The sequence below is a fragment of the Pan paniscus genome, chromosome 1 (assembly GCF_029289425.2).
Source record: "Pan paniscus chromosome 1, NHGRI_mPanPan1-v2.0_pri, whole genome shotgun sequence".
Taxonomy (NCBI): Eukaryota; Metazoa; Chordata; class Mammalia; order Primates; family Hominidae; genus Pan; species Pan paniscus.
Window position 1 is genome coordinate 190,897,098 of NC_073249.2, and position 19,804 is coordinate 190,916,901.

At 39.8% G+C, this 19,804-nt stretch overlaps 1 protein-coding gene across 3 annotated transcripts in view; it reads right to left on the minus strand.

The window, feature by feature from the left end:
* AGO3 (argonaute RISC catalytic component 3) overlaps positions 1-19,535 on the minus strand; it is a 141,996-nt gene extending 122,461 nt beyond the window's left edge. For 2 of the 3 annotated variants that reach the window (XM_034961266.3, XM_003812581.5), the window contains exons 1-3: positions 19,261-19,535; positions 18,614-18,830; positions 4,215-4,386 (exon numbers count right to left, since the gene is read on the minus strand). In XM_034961266.3, coding sequence (XP_034817157.1) covers positions 4,215-4,386; positions 18,614-18,632 — 191 coding nt within the window. In that variant the 5' untranslated portion in view covers positions 18,633-18,830; positions 19,261-19,535. Of the gene's footprint in view, positions 1-4,214; positions 4,387-18,613; positions 18,831-19,244 lie in introns of all 3 variants that reach the window. The other variant, XM_063608860.1, reaches the window with a different exon arrangement.
* Between the last annotated feature and the right edge of the window lie 269 nt (positions 19,536-19,804).

Below are 19,804 nucleotides of genomic sequence, written 5' to 3' on the forward strand. Positions count from 1 at the left end.
AGTAGAGACGGGGTTTCACCATGTTGGCCAGGATGGTCTCGATCTCCTGACCTCGTGATCCACTCGCCTCAGCCTCCCAAAGTGCTGGGATTACAGGCGTGAGCCACCATGCCTGGCCAATATAAATCTTTAATAAGAAACGAAATAAGGCTGGTCATGGTGGCTCACGCCTGTAATCCCAGCACTTTGGGAGGATCACTTGAGCTCAGGAGTTCAAAACCAGCCTGGGCAACATAGGGAGAACTCGTCTCCTGTAAATAAAAATTTTAAAAAATGATCTTGGTGTGGTGGTGCCTGTAGTCCTAGCTACTCAGGAGGCTTAAGTGGAAGGATCACTTGAGTCCAGGAGGTTGAGAACACAGTGTGCTATGATTGTGCCACTGCACTCCAGAGCCTGGGAGACAGATTGAGACCCTGACTTTTAAAAAAAGAAATAAAACAACTTGTTTTGTTTTAATATTTTGAATAAGTTAAATTAGACATAACTGAACCACTGCATTTTGTCCCTTAACTGTTTTGCTAATATTGAAAAGGAATTGTTAAGTTCTATCTAGTTCCTTCTAACGCCTAGAATTCCGGTTGCTGAAGCACAGGAACTGAGCCACCACATCAATTTCAGAAGACCACCAAGTTTCAACTGACTAGTCATGCAGTAATACTGTAAAAACTGAAGACAAAAGCAAGTCAGCTGAAGAAAACGGAATAAGTTTTGCAGATGTTGACATTAAATCAAAGCAATATTATTAACAAAGTATAAAGCTGATTTATATGATTTTTAGAATCCCAAACAAGTCCTACAGTTCCTATAAAAACTTGGGCCGGGTGCGGTAGCTCACGCCTGTAATCCCAGCACTTTGGGAGGCCGAGGCAGGCAGATCACCTGAGGTTGGGAATTCGAGACCAGACTGACCAACATGGAGAAACCTCATCTCTACTAATAATACAAAATTAGCTGGGCATGATGGCACATGCCTGTAATTCCAGCTACTCGGGAGGCTGAGGCAGGAGAATTGCTTGAACCCAGGAGATGGAGGCTGCAATGAGCCGAGATCGTGCCATTGCACACCAGCCTGGGCAACAAGAGCAAAACTCCATCTCAAAAAAATAAATAAATAAAATAATAATAAAATAAATAAAAACTCAAAAACATGATAAAAATGACTAAAATTTTACATCACAAAAATTTAAAAACTTTCCACTTGGAAACATTTAAATTACAAATCTAAATTATTGGTACTGTCAAAAAAATGTAAGATAAAGCAACCTAAAGATGTAATGTAATTAAGGATGTCAAAAGAATCGTAAGTTAAAACCAGAATGCACCACACCAATTTATGACACATATTTTTCTCACAAACTTAATACATTGAGCATATACACATGAAATTCTATGCTACACAACTTTATATACACATATATAATTACACATATATAATACACAAATTTTCCTTTACCCACACCCTACCAAAAAATAAAACAAAAATGTTAGGCAGGAGAAAGAATAAATCTAATAAACAATTCTGTTCCGGCCGCGCACAGTGGCTCATGCCTGTAATCCCAGCACTTTGGGAGGCCGGCGGCGGGGTGGGGGGGGGGGTGGGGGGACCACAAGGTCAGGAGTTCAAGACCAGCCTGGGCCAACATGGAGAAACCCCATCTCTACTAAAAATACAAAAAATTAGCTGGTCGTGGTGGCAGGTGCCTGTAATCCCAACTACTCGGGAGGCTGAGGCAGGAGAATTGCTTGAACCTGGGAGGCAGAGGTTGCAGTGAGCGGAAATCGCGCCATTGCACTCCAGCCTGGGCAACAGGGAGAGACTCTGTTGCAAAAAAAAAAAAAAAAATTCTGTTCCTTTTACTTAATATTTTTGCCACCATATCATTTCCTTGTAACTCATCTAGCATACTAAAAAAACTTGAATTGACATCCCTCAAGCCCCAGATCTTTACTTAGATTAACTAATGCCTTTTTATTTTTATTTATTTATTTTTTAGATATGTGGTCTCACTATGTTGCCCCGGCTGGAGTGCACTGGCTGTTCACAGGCACAATCACAACACACTGCAGCCTTAACTCCTGGGCTTAAGTAATCCTCCTGCCTCAGCCTTCAGAGTAGCTGGGACTACAGGCCCATGGCTCAGCTAATAAATGCCTTTTTAAAATGTAAATATCTACCAGAAGGGTCAGGATTATCCTTCACTCAAATCTATACATTAATGAACCAGTTTTGAGAAACAAGAAAAAGGGAATCTCTATGAGAGTACAGCATGAGTCAGTTAAGTCCCCATAAGTGGATGACGGCTCACAGAAAGACATACAAGAGAGTGAAGGGAGACCAAAACCAAGACTAGCCTAAGATCCTAGGAGATAAGAGTACGGCACTGAAAAACCCATGTTCAGGAAAACAGCCCTCTAGAACATCCAGTTTTCTTTCCTGTCCCCCACCATCACACTCATGCCATTTTATAAACATTTCATTCACTTTACTGAGTATTATGTGCCAATCACTGAGCTGACATGGGGTGACAAAGATGATAAAAAACACTACTTTTCATGAAGGGGTTATACTGGAGAAAGGGAGAAAAATAACCACAATGCACTAAAAACACCACAATGGAAGCGTACATCAAGTACTACGAGGTCACAGAAGAGTAGGGCACTACTCTTTTGACTTGTGTTGTTCACTTTAGGAACATTTGGGTGTCAATCTGAAGTTTAGGAAAGAGGTAGAGGCTACAGCAAGATTAGGAGTCATCTATTCAACAGATAGTATCTTAAAGCAGTATCTGATAACATGTTAAAAAAAAAAACCACCTATAGGAATGTTGTAATTAACATGTAATGCAAAGAACCTTCCCCTTAAGCCTGGTTCAGACTCAATACACCTGGTTCTTCTCAACCATTATGCTTTTGTTACTGCTATCCTTCCTTCAAAAATAAATAAATAAATAAATAAATAAATAAATAAATAAATAAAATTATATGTATGTTATTTTTACTACAGCTAACCAAAATTTTACCAATTGTTTTAGATTAACTTCTTCCTTTACAAAATACTTCCTAATGACTACCAAGTCAGGATTCTGGAGTTCTGGTTTCACCTTTCCTACTTGAAACATGTGTTCTTGACTAAATCCCTTAACCTTTCTGGATTTCAGCTATAAATAAAAAAGGTATTGGATTAGTTAACTTCTTAAGAGGTTCCTTTCAACTGTAACACTCTACGAGTCTTCCTGACCTCACAAAGAACTCTGCATTACATGTTAATTACAACATTCTTAGAGGTGTTGTTGTTTTTAACATGTTATCACAAAGTCTTTTAGTGCTCATTCACTTTCAGGTATAACAGAAATACTAACAATTAGGATGACAAGTCCAAGAAAAAGACCTTCATACTTCTTACATGTCTTATTTCCTCTATCAAATTACAAATTTCTTGAGAGAAACAACATTCTTTTTCTTAAATGTCTTAAATGAAGACTCTTAATAACATTTAATGAATAAGAAAAGGCTGGGATCATAGAAACCAAAATGCTAAACTGAATATCACATTTTTAAAAAATGTGTTGTCTTTGTTTTTAAAAACAAAATCCAAATAGACATAGTATATATCCAATCATAAATTCCTCTTATATTTCCTGTATTACAGAAACCACATCCAAGAATATAAATGGCATTTGGGGGAGGCGAGAGGAAGCTTACTGAAAGCAGGCTGATAAATCTTTATATACCATCTGTACTTATTCCTATATAATGGTAAGAAATAGTTGGGAATTGGGAAAGGAGAAAAGAAAGCATGAAACCAGTATTTCTACCCCCAACTGCTATCATCACCACCATCATCTTAAAGGGAACATTATGAAAGTGGTACATAAGAGAGGTGAGGAGAAAAAAGCAAGCGTGGACAGATTACCTAACAGCAAGGAAAATGATGTGCTCATGATGTGCAGCCTGATTTCAGGAGCATGTAAAAATAACTTGAACCTTTTCTATTATCACAGGGAAAATGTGAGCTCGTGTTATAACAAAATAATTTCAAAGGTTTTTTCCCCACTATCACACCCCTGAAGTACAATCAGTTTTAAAACAAATTACCAGATGTTTTTGGTCAAACTGTTACACATTGTAATTGTTATTCAGATATACAAAATAAACATGGATAATTACTAAGGAAAAAAATAGCAAAAGATCCTTGCAGTTTCATGATTCTTACCTGTTCACTCTCCTAGGACACTTGTCTGGTTTAATATCTACCTCATAGAGGTAGACATCAATCTTTGGGATTTCAACTTGAAAACAGTTAGCCAGCAGTTTAATGGGTTTGCCCATGGTGCCATAGCCAGGTCTTCTGGGCACCATGAGTAGGGGCTGGGCCCCAGCGGGTCCTGCCAGGGGAAAGGGGAAAAAAAAAGAGTCACAGTTACAAGCTGTATTCCAAAGCCTTGTCAACCAGAGTATATTAGAATTATAAGTACAGCTGATAATGGCTAAAACCTAGTTCTGCAAGATGACATCATTTCTAACACTTCAACTTCTGTCACCCCAGATTTCCTCTCTTCATTAAAAATAAACACAGAAAACCGTATGCCTCTGGAAAACTGTTCTGGAAAGGGCAGAGAGAAGGAAGAACAATCACACAAACCAAGCTGACCATGAGCAAGCACAAGTCAGACCTAAAGAGTGTGAGACCAATAGCAAAGTAAAGTTAAAGAAAGTAGAAGAAAGGGCAGGGCATGGTGGCTCATGCCTGGAATCCTAGTGCTTTAGGAGGCCAAGGTAGGAGGATCACTTGAGCTATGATAGTAACACGATGCTCCAGACTCAGTGCCAGAGAGAGAACTTGTCTCTATTTAAAAAAAAAAAAAAAAAAGAAAGAAAAGGAGTAAAATAAGAAGCAATATGTAATAAAAAAGAATCAAGAAAGTACAGAATCAATTATTTGATTATTTGACAAGGTAAGTATCTCAGGCCAAGCATGGCAGCTCATGCCTGTAATCCCAGCACTTTGGGACTCTGGGAGGCCAAAGCAGGTAGATCGCCTGAGCTCAGGAGTTTGAGACCACCATGGGCAACAAGGCAAAACCCATCTCTACCAAAAATACAAAAAGTTAGCTGAGTGTGGTGGTGCACACCTGTGGTCCCAGCTACACAGGAGGCTGAGGTGGGAGAATGGCTTGAGCCTGTGAGGCAGAGTTTGCAATGCGCCAAGATTATGCACTCCAGTCTGGGTGACAGAGTGAGACCCCGTAACAAAAAAACAAAAAAAGATAAATGGGCTGGGTGCAGTGCCTCACGTCTGCAATCCCAGGACTTTGGGAGGCCAAAGCGGGCAGATCACCTGAGGTTGGGAGTTCAAGACCAGCCTGGCCAACATGGTGAAACCCTGTCTCTATAAAAAAAAATACAAAAATTAGCCAGGCGTGGTGGTGCAGGCCTGTAGTTCCAGCTACTTAGCAGGCTGAGGCACCACTGCACTTCAGCCTGGGCAACAGAGTGAGGCTCTGTCTTACCAAAAAAAAAAAAAAAAAAGTAAATAAAATTGATAAAATCTAGGCAACACTGATTTCTTTTAAAAAGGAGGAAAAGGGCTTAACTAATAACAGAAGTGAAAAAAAATCACTACAGCTACTGAAGACATTACATTGTGTCAATAAATTTGACAGTTTGATGAAACAGACAAATTCCTAGAGAAATAAAACTTACTGATACACTAAAGTACTATATAGCCAGGCACAGCATCTTGTGCTTGTAATCCCAGACACTCAGGAGGCTTAGGAGCTTAGGAGTTTGAGACTAGCCTGGGCAAAATGGCAAGACCCTGTCTTAAAAAAAAAAAGTATTATTCATCAAATTTGAAAAGTCCTCTGTTGGTGGAACTATAAAATGGTACACTCACTTTGAAAAACAGTATGATGGTTCCTCAAAAAATGAAAAACAGAATTGCCATGTGATCTAGCAATTCTACTTCTGGGTATACACTCAAAAGAAGTGAAAGCAGAAAGAACTGATTGAAGAGTTATTTGTACACCCTAAGTACCCACTGATAGATGAATGAATAAACAAAATGTGATATATACATACAATGAAATATTATTCAGCCTTAAAAAAGAAATTCTGACACACACTAAAACATGATTAACTTTGAAGATATTATGTTAAGTGAAATAAGACAGGCCGGGCATGGTGGCTCACACCTGTAATCCCAGCACTTTGGGAGGCCGAGGTGGGCAGACTGCTTGGGCTCAGGAGTTTAAGACCAGCCTGGGCAACATGGTAAAACCCCGTTTGTGTCTACCAAAAACACAAAAAATTAGCCAGGTGTGCACCTGTAGTCCCAGCTACTCAGAAGACCGAGGTGGTAGAATCGCTTGAGCCCCGGAGGTGGAGGTTACAGTGAGCCGAGATCATGCCACTGCACTCCAGCCTGGGTGACAGCGCGAGACCCTTTTATTTAAAAAAAAAAAAAAAAGGGCTGGGGGTGGTGGCTCACGCCTGTAATCCTAGCACTTTGGGAGGCCAAGGCGGGTGGATCACCTGAGGTTGGGAGTTCAAGACCAGCCTGGCCAACATGGTGAAACCCTGTCTCTACTAAAATTCAAAAATTAGCCAGGCATGATGGCAGGCCCCTGTAATCCCAGATACCTGGGAGGCTGCGATGACAGAACTGCTTGAACCTGGGAGACAGTAGCTGCAGTGAGCCGAGATTGTGCCACTGCACTCCAGCCTGGGCAGCTAAGTGAGATTCTGTCCCAAAAAAAAAAAAAAAAAAAAAAAAGATGGGCATGGCATGCCTGTAATCCCAACACTCTGGGAAGCCAAGGCGGGAGGATCATTTGAGGTCAGGAGTTCGAGAATAGCCTGGCCAACATGGTGAAACATCATCTCCACCAAAAAAATACAAAAAAATTACCTGGGTGTGGTTGTGTGCACCTGTAGCCACCAGCTACTTGGGAGGCTGAGGCAGGAGAATCACTTGAACCTGGGAGGTGGAGGCTGCAGTAAGCTGAGATCATGCCACTGCACTCCCGCCTGGGTGACAGAGCGAGACTCCGTCTCAAAAAAAAAAACAAAACCAGTCACAGAATGACAAACACTATATAATTTATATGATTCCACTTACATGAGGTACCTAGAGTAGTCAATTTCATAAGAAACAGGAAGTAGACGTGTGGTCACTGGGAGTTGAGACATGAGCAAATGCAGAGTTGTTAAATGGATATAGTTTCAGTTATAGAAAATGAAAAGAGTTGTGCAGATTGGCTGCACAACACTGTGAATGTACCGAACACTACTGACTATACACAAAAATGGTTAAGATGGTAAATTTAATGGTTGTATATTTTACATTTTTTTAATCAAAAACATTTAAAGAAATCCTGTGATGTCCAGCACTAAATTTTTGAAGCTCAAAATACAGCTTTGTTAATCAAAATTCAAACAATAAATTAATAAACTATTATCTGAATAAACTAAAAATTACATTAAAAAAATCTTAAAAGTCCTCCAAATAAATTAAATCCACAATTTAAAATACTTCCACATACATACAAAAAGATTCCAGATCCAGATGGCTTCACTAGAGAATTATACCAAACATTTAAGGAAAAAAATAACACCGATGTTATACAAACACTTCCAGAGAACAGAAAAGAAGTAAACACACCCCAATACAATTTATGATGCCAGAAAAATTCTGGTACTAAAACCTGACAAAAACACTATAAAAAAGGAAAATCATAAGCTAATCTAATTCACGAATATACATGCAAAAATCCTAACAAAATGTTAAATTAAATCCAACAATATATCAAAAGAATGAGTTTGTATCAGGAATAAAAAATTGGGCTAACAATAACTTTTATTCAGTGTAGACGAAAAGAGACTAAAATGCTGCCTGAATCATTTGTTTTTAAATTCCGCTTTGTGTTTTTTTAAAAATCTCTTCAGAGGGCATAATCTTTCCTATCCTAGCCTGAGATAAGTAATACTGTACAAATTCCGTACTAGCCCTTAGTACTGGCTCTGCCAATTATCTAATCATTTGACTGTCACCAAATGAATTTGTTTCCTGATCTAAAAAATGAAAATAATACTTGATCTGCCTCTTTCTTATGAAACTTGTCAAGATCAACTTAGAAAATCCACAAATTCTAAAATTTATCAAGTTCTGACTATGTCTCAGGCAATGTGCTAAGTGCTTTTATTTTACACCATGCAGGGCTAAGTTTTTGTATTTCTGGTAGAGACAGGGTTTCACCATGTTGCCCAGGCTCGTCCTGAACTCCTGAGAACAAGTGATCTGCCCACCTTGGCCTCCCAAAATACTGGGATTACAGGCATGAGCCACCAAGCCTGGCCTGCTAGGTGCTTTTACATGCATTATCTCATTTAATCTTCATACCAACCCTATAAAGGAAGGAATCATTTTACAGATGAGGAAAACTGAAATAATTTGCCTAAAATTTTTATAGCTAGTAAGTAGGAGAATTGGGATGGTAACCTGCCATGCTGGACTCTCTGTTCTGTTCCATTAGTTGTTTCTTTCACCAATACCACATTATCTTGATTACAGTAGCTTTACTGTGAGTCTTGAAGTTAGTTAGATAGTGTCAGCCCTCTGAGTTCTGAGTGAAAAAGTGTTATGATCTGACTTAAATTTTTTTTAAGTATCACTCCAGCTGCTGTATGAAAAATTATACATAAGGGTACAAGCAGGGAGACCAGTCAGCAGACTATGTGGCTGTCTAGGTGAAAGATAATGTTGGCTAGGACTACAGTAGTACAGTTAGGGGAGTGATGTGGATGTGGAAAACATTTAGAAGGTAGGCCTGACAGGAATTGTTAAATGGACTAGATGTGGGGTATGAGGAGAAACATTCTCAAGGTTTTTTGGTCTGTACAACTGAAAGAACAGAAGTGTCATTTACTGAGACAGGAAAGACTCAGTGATAGTAGCAAGTTTGGAGGGGAAATCAAGAGGATTTTAAGGATATGCTAAATTTGAGGTGTCTACAAGTAGATGAATAGTAAGCAGTTAGATGAGTGTGGAGTTCAGAGGAGAGGTCCAGGCTGTAGGTGTAAATGTGGGTGTCCTCAGCATAGAAGTGTTATTTAAAACCACTGGATTAGAGATCAGACAGACTGTGGCATGGATACAGAATACTAACCCCAAGGATACTCCCAATATTTAGAAATTAGGGAAATGAAAACAGCAAAGGAACTGGAAAAGTAACAGCCAACAAGGTTGGAGGAGGACCTGGAGAGAGTGGTACCCTGAAAACCAAATGGAGAAAAATAGTGTTTCAAGAAGAAAATGTCATTAGATGTGGATGAAATAAAATGAAGATCTGGGAACTATTGGGTTTAGCTAAGTCTTTGCTGACCTTGATAAAAACAATTCCAGTCAAGTGCTAGGGACAAAAACCCAACTGTAGTAAGTTCAAAAAGAATGGCCTGAATTTGATCAAGCCCTTGGATCCACTAGCAGTTTACAGGAAATTCAAAGGATTATGTTAAATTAAATTGTAAAGATGGAACCAGCAAAATCCAGATCGTGAAAAATTCTAAAAGGACAAACAGCCCATAAATTGCAGAGGAGAAAAACAAGGAGAGAAAACTTACTGATTAAGACACTTAAAAGACATATCGATCAATCACAATGTGTAGAACTTATTTGGATTTTGAATCAAAAATTTTTTTTAGGCTGGGCGTGGTGGCTTATGCCTGTAATCCCAGCACTTTGGGAGGCTGACGCGGGCGGATCACCTGAGGTCAGGAGTTCAAGACCAGCCTGGCCAACATGGTGAAACCCCGTCTCTACTAAAAATACAAAAATTAGCCGGGCGTCATGGCGCATGCCTGTAATCCCAGCTACTCAGGAGGCTGAGGCAGGAGAATCGCTTGAACCTGGAAGGTGAAGGTTGCAGTCAGCCAAGATCATGCCACTGAACTCCAGCCTGGGCAACAGAGTGAGACTCCATCTCAAAAAAAAAAAAAAAATTTTTTTTTTAAGGCAAACAGTTTAAAAAATAATATGTGAGACAAGTAAAAATTTGAACAATGATTAGAAAATTTTATAAGTGATTATTATTTTGCTGTGATAATGGTACTATATCATGAGTCCATAACTTTTATAGTTACTACTAAATATGAATAAAATCATATTATATCTAGAATATGCTTCAAAAATATAAAAGAGGGAAAAGTAGAAGAGAAGCGATTGGACGTGGGTTGATGACTGCGTTTGGGTGGTGGGTACAATAGAGTTTATTATACAGTTCTGCCTATATGTATACATCCTAAATTCTCTATAGTAAAATATCATAAAAAAGAGAGAAATGGCCATTTCCTTTGCATGTGTCATCTCTTCTTACTATCCCATTGTACAGATAAGAAAATTAAGGTTAAGGAAGATTAAATGCACTGCCCAAAGTAGCAGTTAACTTTTTCTGATAGACTATTTTAGGGAAGTTTTAGGTTCACAGCAAAATTGAACAGAAGGTAGAGATTTCCCATATGTCCCAGGCCTCCTGCCCTGACATACACACAGACCCCCTACTATCAACATCCTCTACAAGAGGAGAACATTTGCACTCAAACCTATACCAACACATCATTAATAAATTTCAGTTAATTTAAGAGCCAGAATCTGTCTCTAAAACCCATGCTTTTTACACTATATCACACTGTCAATTTTTTTCTCCATGGTCATTACTTTACCTGGTGCTTTTTAAATAATTTGGCACAAAGCAAAATTCTGTTGCATGAATAAGCAATGAACAGAATTCTATAGATACTAATCAAGTTTAGTATCCAGAAAATATTCTGGATATTTTCATAATATCCAGAATATTATGAAATATTTACATTACATAATAATGTAAATTAGCAGATGAAACAATTCTGTCAATACAAGGAATTATACTTCCAATGAAGCATATTTTAGTTATTTAACAAATACATACTGCCCACTAGAGTTGGAAATATAACTACACAGAAATACAAAGCACTATCTGGACTTTCTCTCTATATCAAACTTTTCTTTCAGCAGTTATTGTATGTACTGGATAATAACTAACCAAACTAAATTTCAAACATAAAACCATACATTTCCAAAGCATACATGTGTCCATGTTGTTCACTCATCTAGTAATCCAATGTGTACCAGTTGGAAAGTCTAAAGCTAAACAATAGCCTACAGCAAATGTGACTGATGAAAAAAAACAAGCAGTGAATAAATCAAAATCAACTATAACATATACTATAGCCAATTACTAACTTATAGATTTTCACTGGAAACATTTTCTTTAATATTCATGGAATACTGTTTCAATAATTCTACTTCTAACAATTTATCCAAAAGCAAGCACTGGACCAGTATACAAAGACATATGTACTAGAATACTTACAAAGTTTTAGTCATAATAACAAAAAACTGGAAAAAATCTAAACCACTATCAATGAGACTGATCAATATACGGATAAAATTAAATGCTATGTACTCAGTATAAATTATTATACTGTTATATAGATGTAAGTAATGATATGGGAAAGATATTTACGACACATTACTAAGTGGAAAAAGGTTAGAAACAATTCGTATGATAAATATATGGACAGACGGATGGATGTCTGGGAAGATATACAAGAAAGAGTTAACAATGGTTTCATCTGGAGGATAGGATCATACTTTCATCTTCTATTTGAGACATTCTTATATCGTTTGTTTTTTAAAGTAATAAACATGTAGTTATTATTTTATAATCGGAAAAAGAATGCATTTTTGGGCCGGGCGCAGTGGCTCATACCTGTAATCCCAGCACTTCGGTAGGCCAAGAAGGGTGGATCACCTGAGGTCAGGTCTGGTTCAAGACCAGCCTGACTAACATGGTGAAACCCCATCTCCACTAAAAATACAAAAATTAGCTGGACGTGGTGGCGGGCACCTGTAATCCCAGCTACTAGGGAGACTGAGGCAGGATAATTGCTTGAGCCCAGGAGGCGGAGGTTTCAGTGAGCCGAGATCATGCCATTGCACTCCAGCCTGGGCGACAGAGCAAGACTCCGTCTCAAAAAAAAAAAAAAAAAGAATACATTTTTGTTTTGGAAAAAGAAATATATTGTGTTGATCTCAAAATCTGACTTAATGAAATGTCTCTGATTTTATACATGTTAAGTCTGCAAAGCTACGTAGTAAACAGCATGGAACTTCAGGAACCTCCTACCTGCTAATTCCACTTTTTCATTCAATGAATCTGTCCAAACATACCGCACTTATTATTAGGCTCACTACAATTAAATAATCACTTATAGAACATCCAGCCAGTTGAGAGTTAAGCTTATCAGGTGGCAGTATGGGAAACAATTTATTTCTTTTTTTGAGCAGAATCTCGCACTGTGGTCCAGGCTGGAGGGCAGTGGCGCAATCTTGGCTCACTGCAACCTCCGCTTCCCAGGTTCAAGCAATTCTCTTGTCTCAGCTTCCCAAGTGGCTGGGATTACAGGTGTACGCCACCATGCCCAGCTAATTTTTGTATTTTTAATAGAGATGGGGTTTCACCATGTTGGTTAGGCTGGTCTTGAACTCCTGACCTCATGATCTGCCCGCTTCAGCCTCCTAAAGTGCTGGGATTACAGGTGGGAGCCACCACATCCGGCTGGGAAACAATTTTTTTTTTTTTTTGAGTTGCCCAGGCTGGAGTGCAATGCCATGACCTCAACTCACTGCAATGTCCACCTCCCATGTTCAAAGGATTCTCCTGCCTCAGCCTCCCGAGTAGCGGGTATTACAGGCACCTGCCACTATGCCCGGCTAATTTTTTGTATTTTTAGTAGAGACGAGGTTTCACCATTTTGGTCAGGCTAGTCTCGAACTCCTGACCTCAGCTGATCCACCCGCCTCGGCCTCCCAAAGCACTGAGATTACAGGAGTGAGAAACAATTTTTAAAAGGCATTTCCTCCCTTGAAAATAAAAGGGGACATTTCCCTTGTTATTAGTAAGAGCCCATTTTGCAATCTATTCTTTCATCATTTTTAAAGTTCACAGAAATACTATGTCTCTCTCATATTGTTAGAAGATTCAGAAATCAGTTAAAATACCAAGTATTAGTAATGACTCAAAAGTAGTATTATGTAAGCTTACAATTGAGAACACATTCTTGTAAAATTTCTTCTACAAATGAAAAACCTAAAAATATGGGTGGGCATGGTGGCTCACTCCTGCAATCCCAGCATTTTGGGAGGCTGAGGCAGGAGGATCATTTGAGCCTAGGAATTCAAGACCAGCCTGTGCAACATAGTAAGATCCTGTCTCTACAAAAAATATTTTTTTAATCTAAAAATATTTCACATCAATAGACTGTAGATACCACGTTCTGATTTCCCAAGAACTTGACAATTTGGAAATGATGTATAAAATAACAGGCTGATGTAAAACAAGGAATTCTAGGGCAGGTGCAGTGGCTCATGCCTGTAATCCCAGCACTCTGGGAGGCCGAGGTGAGTGGACTACCTGAGGTCAGGAGTTCAAGACCAGCCTGGCCAACATGGTGAAATCCCATCTCTACTAAAAATACTGAGCCAAGATCACACCACTGCACTCTAGCCTGGGCGACGAGAGCAAAACTCTGTCTCAAACAAACAAACAAACAAACAAAAAACAAGGAATTCTTCATTTCCTTAAACTGACATTTCAGACTAATGCACACTTTTTTTTATTATAACCAAACCACAAAATGCCCACATTTTAATGTATAAGAGAAAGCATCAGTTGTGTGACAAGGTTTTGCTGAATCTCAATAGTTGGTTTTTTTTTTTTAAGCAGTGGCTAGCCAAAGAAAGTCATTAATATTAACACAGATAATGGCAGAAAACCACAGAAACTCCAAATACAGAAAGGCTGTTCATGTATCCTAACAGCATAACCATTATGGCTGAAAAACCACACAATATTCTTTCTCACATCTGTTTTGTTAATGAGCCAAGAATGAGGGTCTATTCAGTATCCAAGACAACTGAATTAGAAGGTAGGAATGTCTGGTAAATGCTGTTCATCTCAACAGTCTGAGACTAAACAGGTCTGGAAAGGATACTGATCTTAAATAAATTATCTTTTTAGTTTTACCTTCCTGAAAACAGAATTATCACTTTGGTCTTTTTTCCCCTACCCATTAGCAACAACAAAAATTTATAAATTACTTTTTAAGATTCTAGTTTTAAGTACTATAAGATAATATGTTTTGTTAGATTAATAATATTTTAATTCATCTTTCAGGTAGATCCTCAAGTATTTTAAGAATATAGAAACCGATGTGAAACTAGATGGCTATATTATAAAGCAAAATGGTATTCAACTAGAATCCATCAGCTTAGACAATTTGGCAAGAAATCTACTCTGAGCCAGGGTTTTTCCATATACAACAGAGAATTCTTCCAGGAAATGTCCCCTTTACAGGGCCCCAGGCCTCTTTGCATACTGTCAGGCCAGGCAGTAACTAAAAAACGCAATGTTCCCATTGGAAGATATAAACTAATACAAATTAATTCTAAATTACCAACTTATTACATACAATTCTCCAAAAAAGCAAAATGAAGTAGCATGTAGATATCTTTTCATTCATTCTAATGGCTTTCCTAAATAACTTAATTCCTTAAGTTTTAAAAAACTAAACAGATTAGTTTAGAATTTGGTTTAAAAATGTAAAGAATGGTTATATGAGGCTGATAGAATCATGGGTAATTTTGTAAATGTCTTCATGTTAACTGAATTATATTTGAAGGTTATCTATATGTCTTTTCCCTTAAGTCTTTTTTTAGAAGGAAAAATTTATTTTATGTCTCATTTTTTGTTTTCCCTCGGAGTCCTTTCATTGAAAGAGAAATTCTAAACCAAATATCAAAACAATCTTGCACATTTTTAAAAGTCCCACTGCCAGTCAAGTGCAATAAATATATTTTTTTAAAGTCATAATGGTCACTCCAGGGCAGCATAAGCCAAAATTTAAGTGACAACCCAGTAGAAAAACCTTTATCACTTTCAAAATTCATGCCCACAGACAGAGCAGTAATTTGATTTTTTTCCTTCAAGGCAAAGAACTACAAGTGAGAAAATTTATATAACGACAAAAACATTTCTCAAAGTTATTAAAGAAGATTGTTTTCTGGGAGGCCGAGGCAGGCAGATCACCTGAGGTCAGGAGTTCAAGACCAGCCTGGCCAACATGGTGAAACCCCGTCTCTACTAAAAATACAAAAAATTAGCCAGGCATGGTGGTGCGCGCCTGTAATCCCATCTACTCAGGAGGCTGAGACAAGAGAATCACTTGAACCCAGGAGGCGGAGGTTGCAGTGAGCCAATATCATGCCACTGCACTCCAGCCTGGGCGACAGAGCAAGCAAGACTCCATCTCAAAAAAAATAAATAAATAAAAAGAAGATTGTTTTAAATACTAAATTGGGACCCTGATGGCATTACATATTTTAGTAGGTATTTTTGACCCATAATTTTTATCTACATCATTCAAATCCCAATCTTGATTTAGTTCTAGCTTCCCATATATGCAACTTTTATTCCTTTGGAACTTGGTTCCAAATAACTTTTCTAAAACTTTTATTATTAAATAAACACAGAACTCTAAAACAACTATTTTCAGACATGAATTTAAAAGTGTAAATAAGAAAGAAACAGTCTATTCACTTTTGCAAGACTGTATAAAACTTCCACCAAACATCAAACAATTTGCATGTCATTAATTTAAGGTAAAAGTAAATGTTTTTCTTCCATTATAAAGTGTAGTTCCTCTGTCCTAAACGGTAGTCTAACATTACCTGAAAACACAGACTAGAATAGTATGGACCTAAAAAATGAGTACTCAGGAGAAGTAACATCATCAAGCATTTCTGCAGCTCCCTATTCCCACTTTATTTAGAACTGAAACATAACCTATACTCTTAGTTCAGCAGTAATTAGACCATAAAAAACGGTGTTTCATCAGATGTTCCCCAACTAAAGAGTCACAGACACAGATGTTAAACTGTTGATTAATTTTTAACTAATTTCGCCTTTTTTTTGTTAAATCAAAGTTCTGATGGTACTAAATCAGTAGATTGCACAAGATATCCTTAAAAAGCATTTAAAATATTTCATATGAAAGAACAAATACTAACTTATATGGTATTTGTGTTCGAGGTTCCCTAAACAAATTTAACAGTTTTCTGTGTATCCACCGAACAACTAGAATTTAAAATATCCTATCACAAGATGATTCCTGAGAATCTCCACAAAAAAGAAAAACTTATGGCAGAATTGGAAAGCCAAGATTCAATACTGACTCAATAGACTTTTTGAGAACATTTATACTAAAATTTTAAAATCAAAATACGTGTCAAATGATGATTTTTTTTTTTTTTTTTTTTTGAGACAGGGTCTTGCTCCGTCACCCAGGCTGGAGTGTAGTGGCGCGATCATAGCTCACTGCAATCTCTGCCTTCTGGGCTCAATCCATTCTCCTGCCTCAGCCTCCCAAGTAGCTAGGACTGCAGACATGTGCCACAATTCTCAGCTAAGTTTTCTGTTTTTTGTAGAGGCAGGTCTCACTATGTTACCTAGGCTGGTCTCCAACTGCTGGGCTCAAGCGATCATCCTTCCTCAGCCTCCCAAAGTGCTGAGATTACAGGCATGAACCACCACACCCAGCCTAAATTATGGATTTAAAATTTAGTTGCACAGCTATGCTTTCAACTTAAAGCTAAGCATACCAATTATATACAAGTCTCAGGAATAATGAAAATTTTGTTTCTGATGACAATCTTGAGCCAAAGTATAGCTTATCTTCATTATTAGGCTACATTCAATCATGTATAAACTGTACTGAAGAAAAAACTTTACTTTTCAAGAGACCCAAACATATAGTTGATAATCTAACTACACACTTCCCCAAATGTGAAGACAGCTAAATGGGTATCCATTTCAGCAATGGGACACCCAAAAAAGAAGAGGTAAAATGTATTTTCTGAGCTGTACTTGGCTTAGTTGTACCAGTTGACTAGGTGGTTTGATGTTAACAAATGTTTTCTAAGACATTTCCCATATATATGGGCACAATATCATATGAAAAACCCTCAGGAGAAAAAGAAAAAACTTTAAAAACTTTTTTGAAATATCTTTAAAAGTTTTGGGATGATTAATAAAGGGTCTGACCTTCATGATTTGTTTTCCAGACTTGACAACAGGACAGTTATGTACAAAGATCACCTATGGTCCCAAATAATCACATCTCCTGTACAGTAAAACAGTAGTATGGTAATTTTTTAAAAAGGGCAGGACAGTTTCAGAAATACACAAATCAAAACTGAATAAGAGTCGAAATCTTTTCACAATCCAGACAGACTTTCTGTTTTTAAGACGATATGGGGGAAAGCGAAACAATGGAGCAGGAAAAATATATGGTCTAAATTGATTAGAGAAACTTCCATGTAACAAAATTTGTAAAAAAAAAAAAAATTTGTAACTCTCTCCCCATCTCACCTCCCCAGTTTGAGTGCTTTTTTGCATCCATTTGACACGTAATCTATTCAACAAAGTTCTTAGCTATCGTTATGTCACTGGTTTCTTTTACGTAAGTTTTTCTTATATCAAATTGGCAAAAAGAGATATGGAATTCAGGAACTTGTAACACCATTAGTAACAAGACAGCCCCGCAAATATTTTGAAAATTAATTTACGAACTTGTGATCGTCTGAAGCATACTTTCAAATTTAATAAGCCAAGCATGATCATTTGTTAGGCAAACCGTTATGCAACACCTTTCTGTCCCTGAATTAATTACTTTAGAACCATAAACAATACTTTTCCTTTTTTAAGGACAAGTACTATCCATGTTGCAATTTTCTCTTAAGACTGCAAAACTGCTGCTCTTGCCCCCAGAGATAAAGCAGTTTTCTTAAATTCCAAATTTCCAGGAATATGACAACTACTTCTCTAAGGAATAGAGAATGAAAAAAAATATACTGTCAGCAATTTTAAGATCCACCTCCTCGTATAAGCAGGGATCCAGGCTGCTATGACATTTCCAAGCTCCTCAGAAACTATCTACCATGCTGCCACAAACAACAGAAAAGAACTCGAGGGTAGGAGCAATGCCATGTTGAATTTAACGTTGCACCAACACCTCCTTCGAACTTAATCTGAAGTTATCCGTTATCTCAGCCTATCTTCACAACTATCCTAAGAGGTAGGTAAGGGAGCTGGCTGGCTGCCCAGCCTCTACGGAACACACAACCTGGCTAAAGGACACGCACTCCAACTAGACAATGGCAAACCATTCTAAAGTCTAGAAGAAGGGTACTCCAGCAAAGAGTAATGCCGCCTAGATAACCCCAAACTTAAATCCTCCAAGCGTTTCCCTGCCTCGCAGTTTCGCCGACTCAGGGGCCCCCGGGGAACTGGGGCTGGGCTGCGGGGAGGTCGCGGAGGAGCAGGGCGAGGGGCGGGAGACCGAGCGATGCCCGCCCGACGCTCACCTCGCGCACCTGGGCCGGGCGGGAGGAGCAGGGATGCTCAGAGGACAGTAGCTGGGTGACATCCCCTACCTGGCCCAGCGACTCTGACTCACCTGCGGAGCCGATTTCCATTCATGGAGCTGGGGGGAGTGCTTCGAGGGAGAACGGAGCCCGCCACTGGGGGCAAGGAGGCGGCCCGGGGGGCGACGCGGCGCGACGCGACGGGCACTCTCACTCGGCCCCGAGGCGGGGGCGGCGACGGCTTCCCCTGAGCAACCGCACTCCGAAAGCTCTGGGCCGGAAGAGTCGCGGACGGAAAACGGCACAGGACTAGGCGAGAGGAAGGGGAGATGTGAGGCGCGGACAGAGGGGAGTCCCGTCCGGAAGTTGCATCGCCCGCGGCCGCCGACGCTCCCACCGCTCCTCCACGACTGCGGGCCACCGCCGCCGACCTGCCCGGGGCCGCCCCGGAAGCTCGCCGGCGTCAGTTCCGCTGCCTGGCTTGCCCGGCGCCCTCGCCTCGCCTCTGGGCCCCGAGCCGTGCCGGAGCGACGTCGGGGCGGGAGCGGCCGGCGCGGAGGACGCCGGGGAGGTGTCCGGGAGCCGGGCCACATGCGGCGGGCTCGGCCGTCCCCCGCGGGGCCGTGCCGGCCGGAGACAACGCGGAGGGGCAGGACTACTCGCGCCGCACGAGTGGGGGCGGTGCCTGTCTGCGACGACGTCGCGGCTGGCGGCGGGGCTTACCTGAGGAGTAGCCTACCTGGAGCCGGCGGGTGAAGGACCCCGACCTGCCGCGGAGGCCCCGAGCCGAGCCCGCTGGGGTAGGGCCACCCTCCTTCCTGAGCCCCCGCCACGCCCAGTCCGATCCACCCCACGCGCCGCCCCCTCACAGGCGGTCAAGTGACCACCGCAATTGACCTAAGTCCTAGGCTGCTTTAACGACCATTTTTAGGAAAAAAAAATGTATTATAGTTTGGAAAAGATGACTAACAAACAGGACACTACACAAACATCAGATCGAGTAATTTCCATGTTTAAAACTCTTTAATAGCGCCTCGTCACACTTGGAAAACCCAAACTCCTTTCCAGGGTGAAAACGCACGGCGTAAATGGGCCCCGCCTGTGCTACAGCTATACTGGTTGGCTTCCAATTCCCCCAACGGGCCAACCGCTGCTTTTTTCTGACTTGGAGCTTCTCTGCTTTTGGTTCCCTTGGCCAGGAACCCTCTCTCTCTTCTCCACCCTCCCTTTACGCCCTACCCCACAGCTTTTTTTTGCGTCTCAACGAAAGACATCTGAGACGC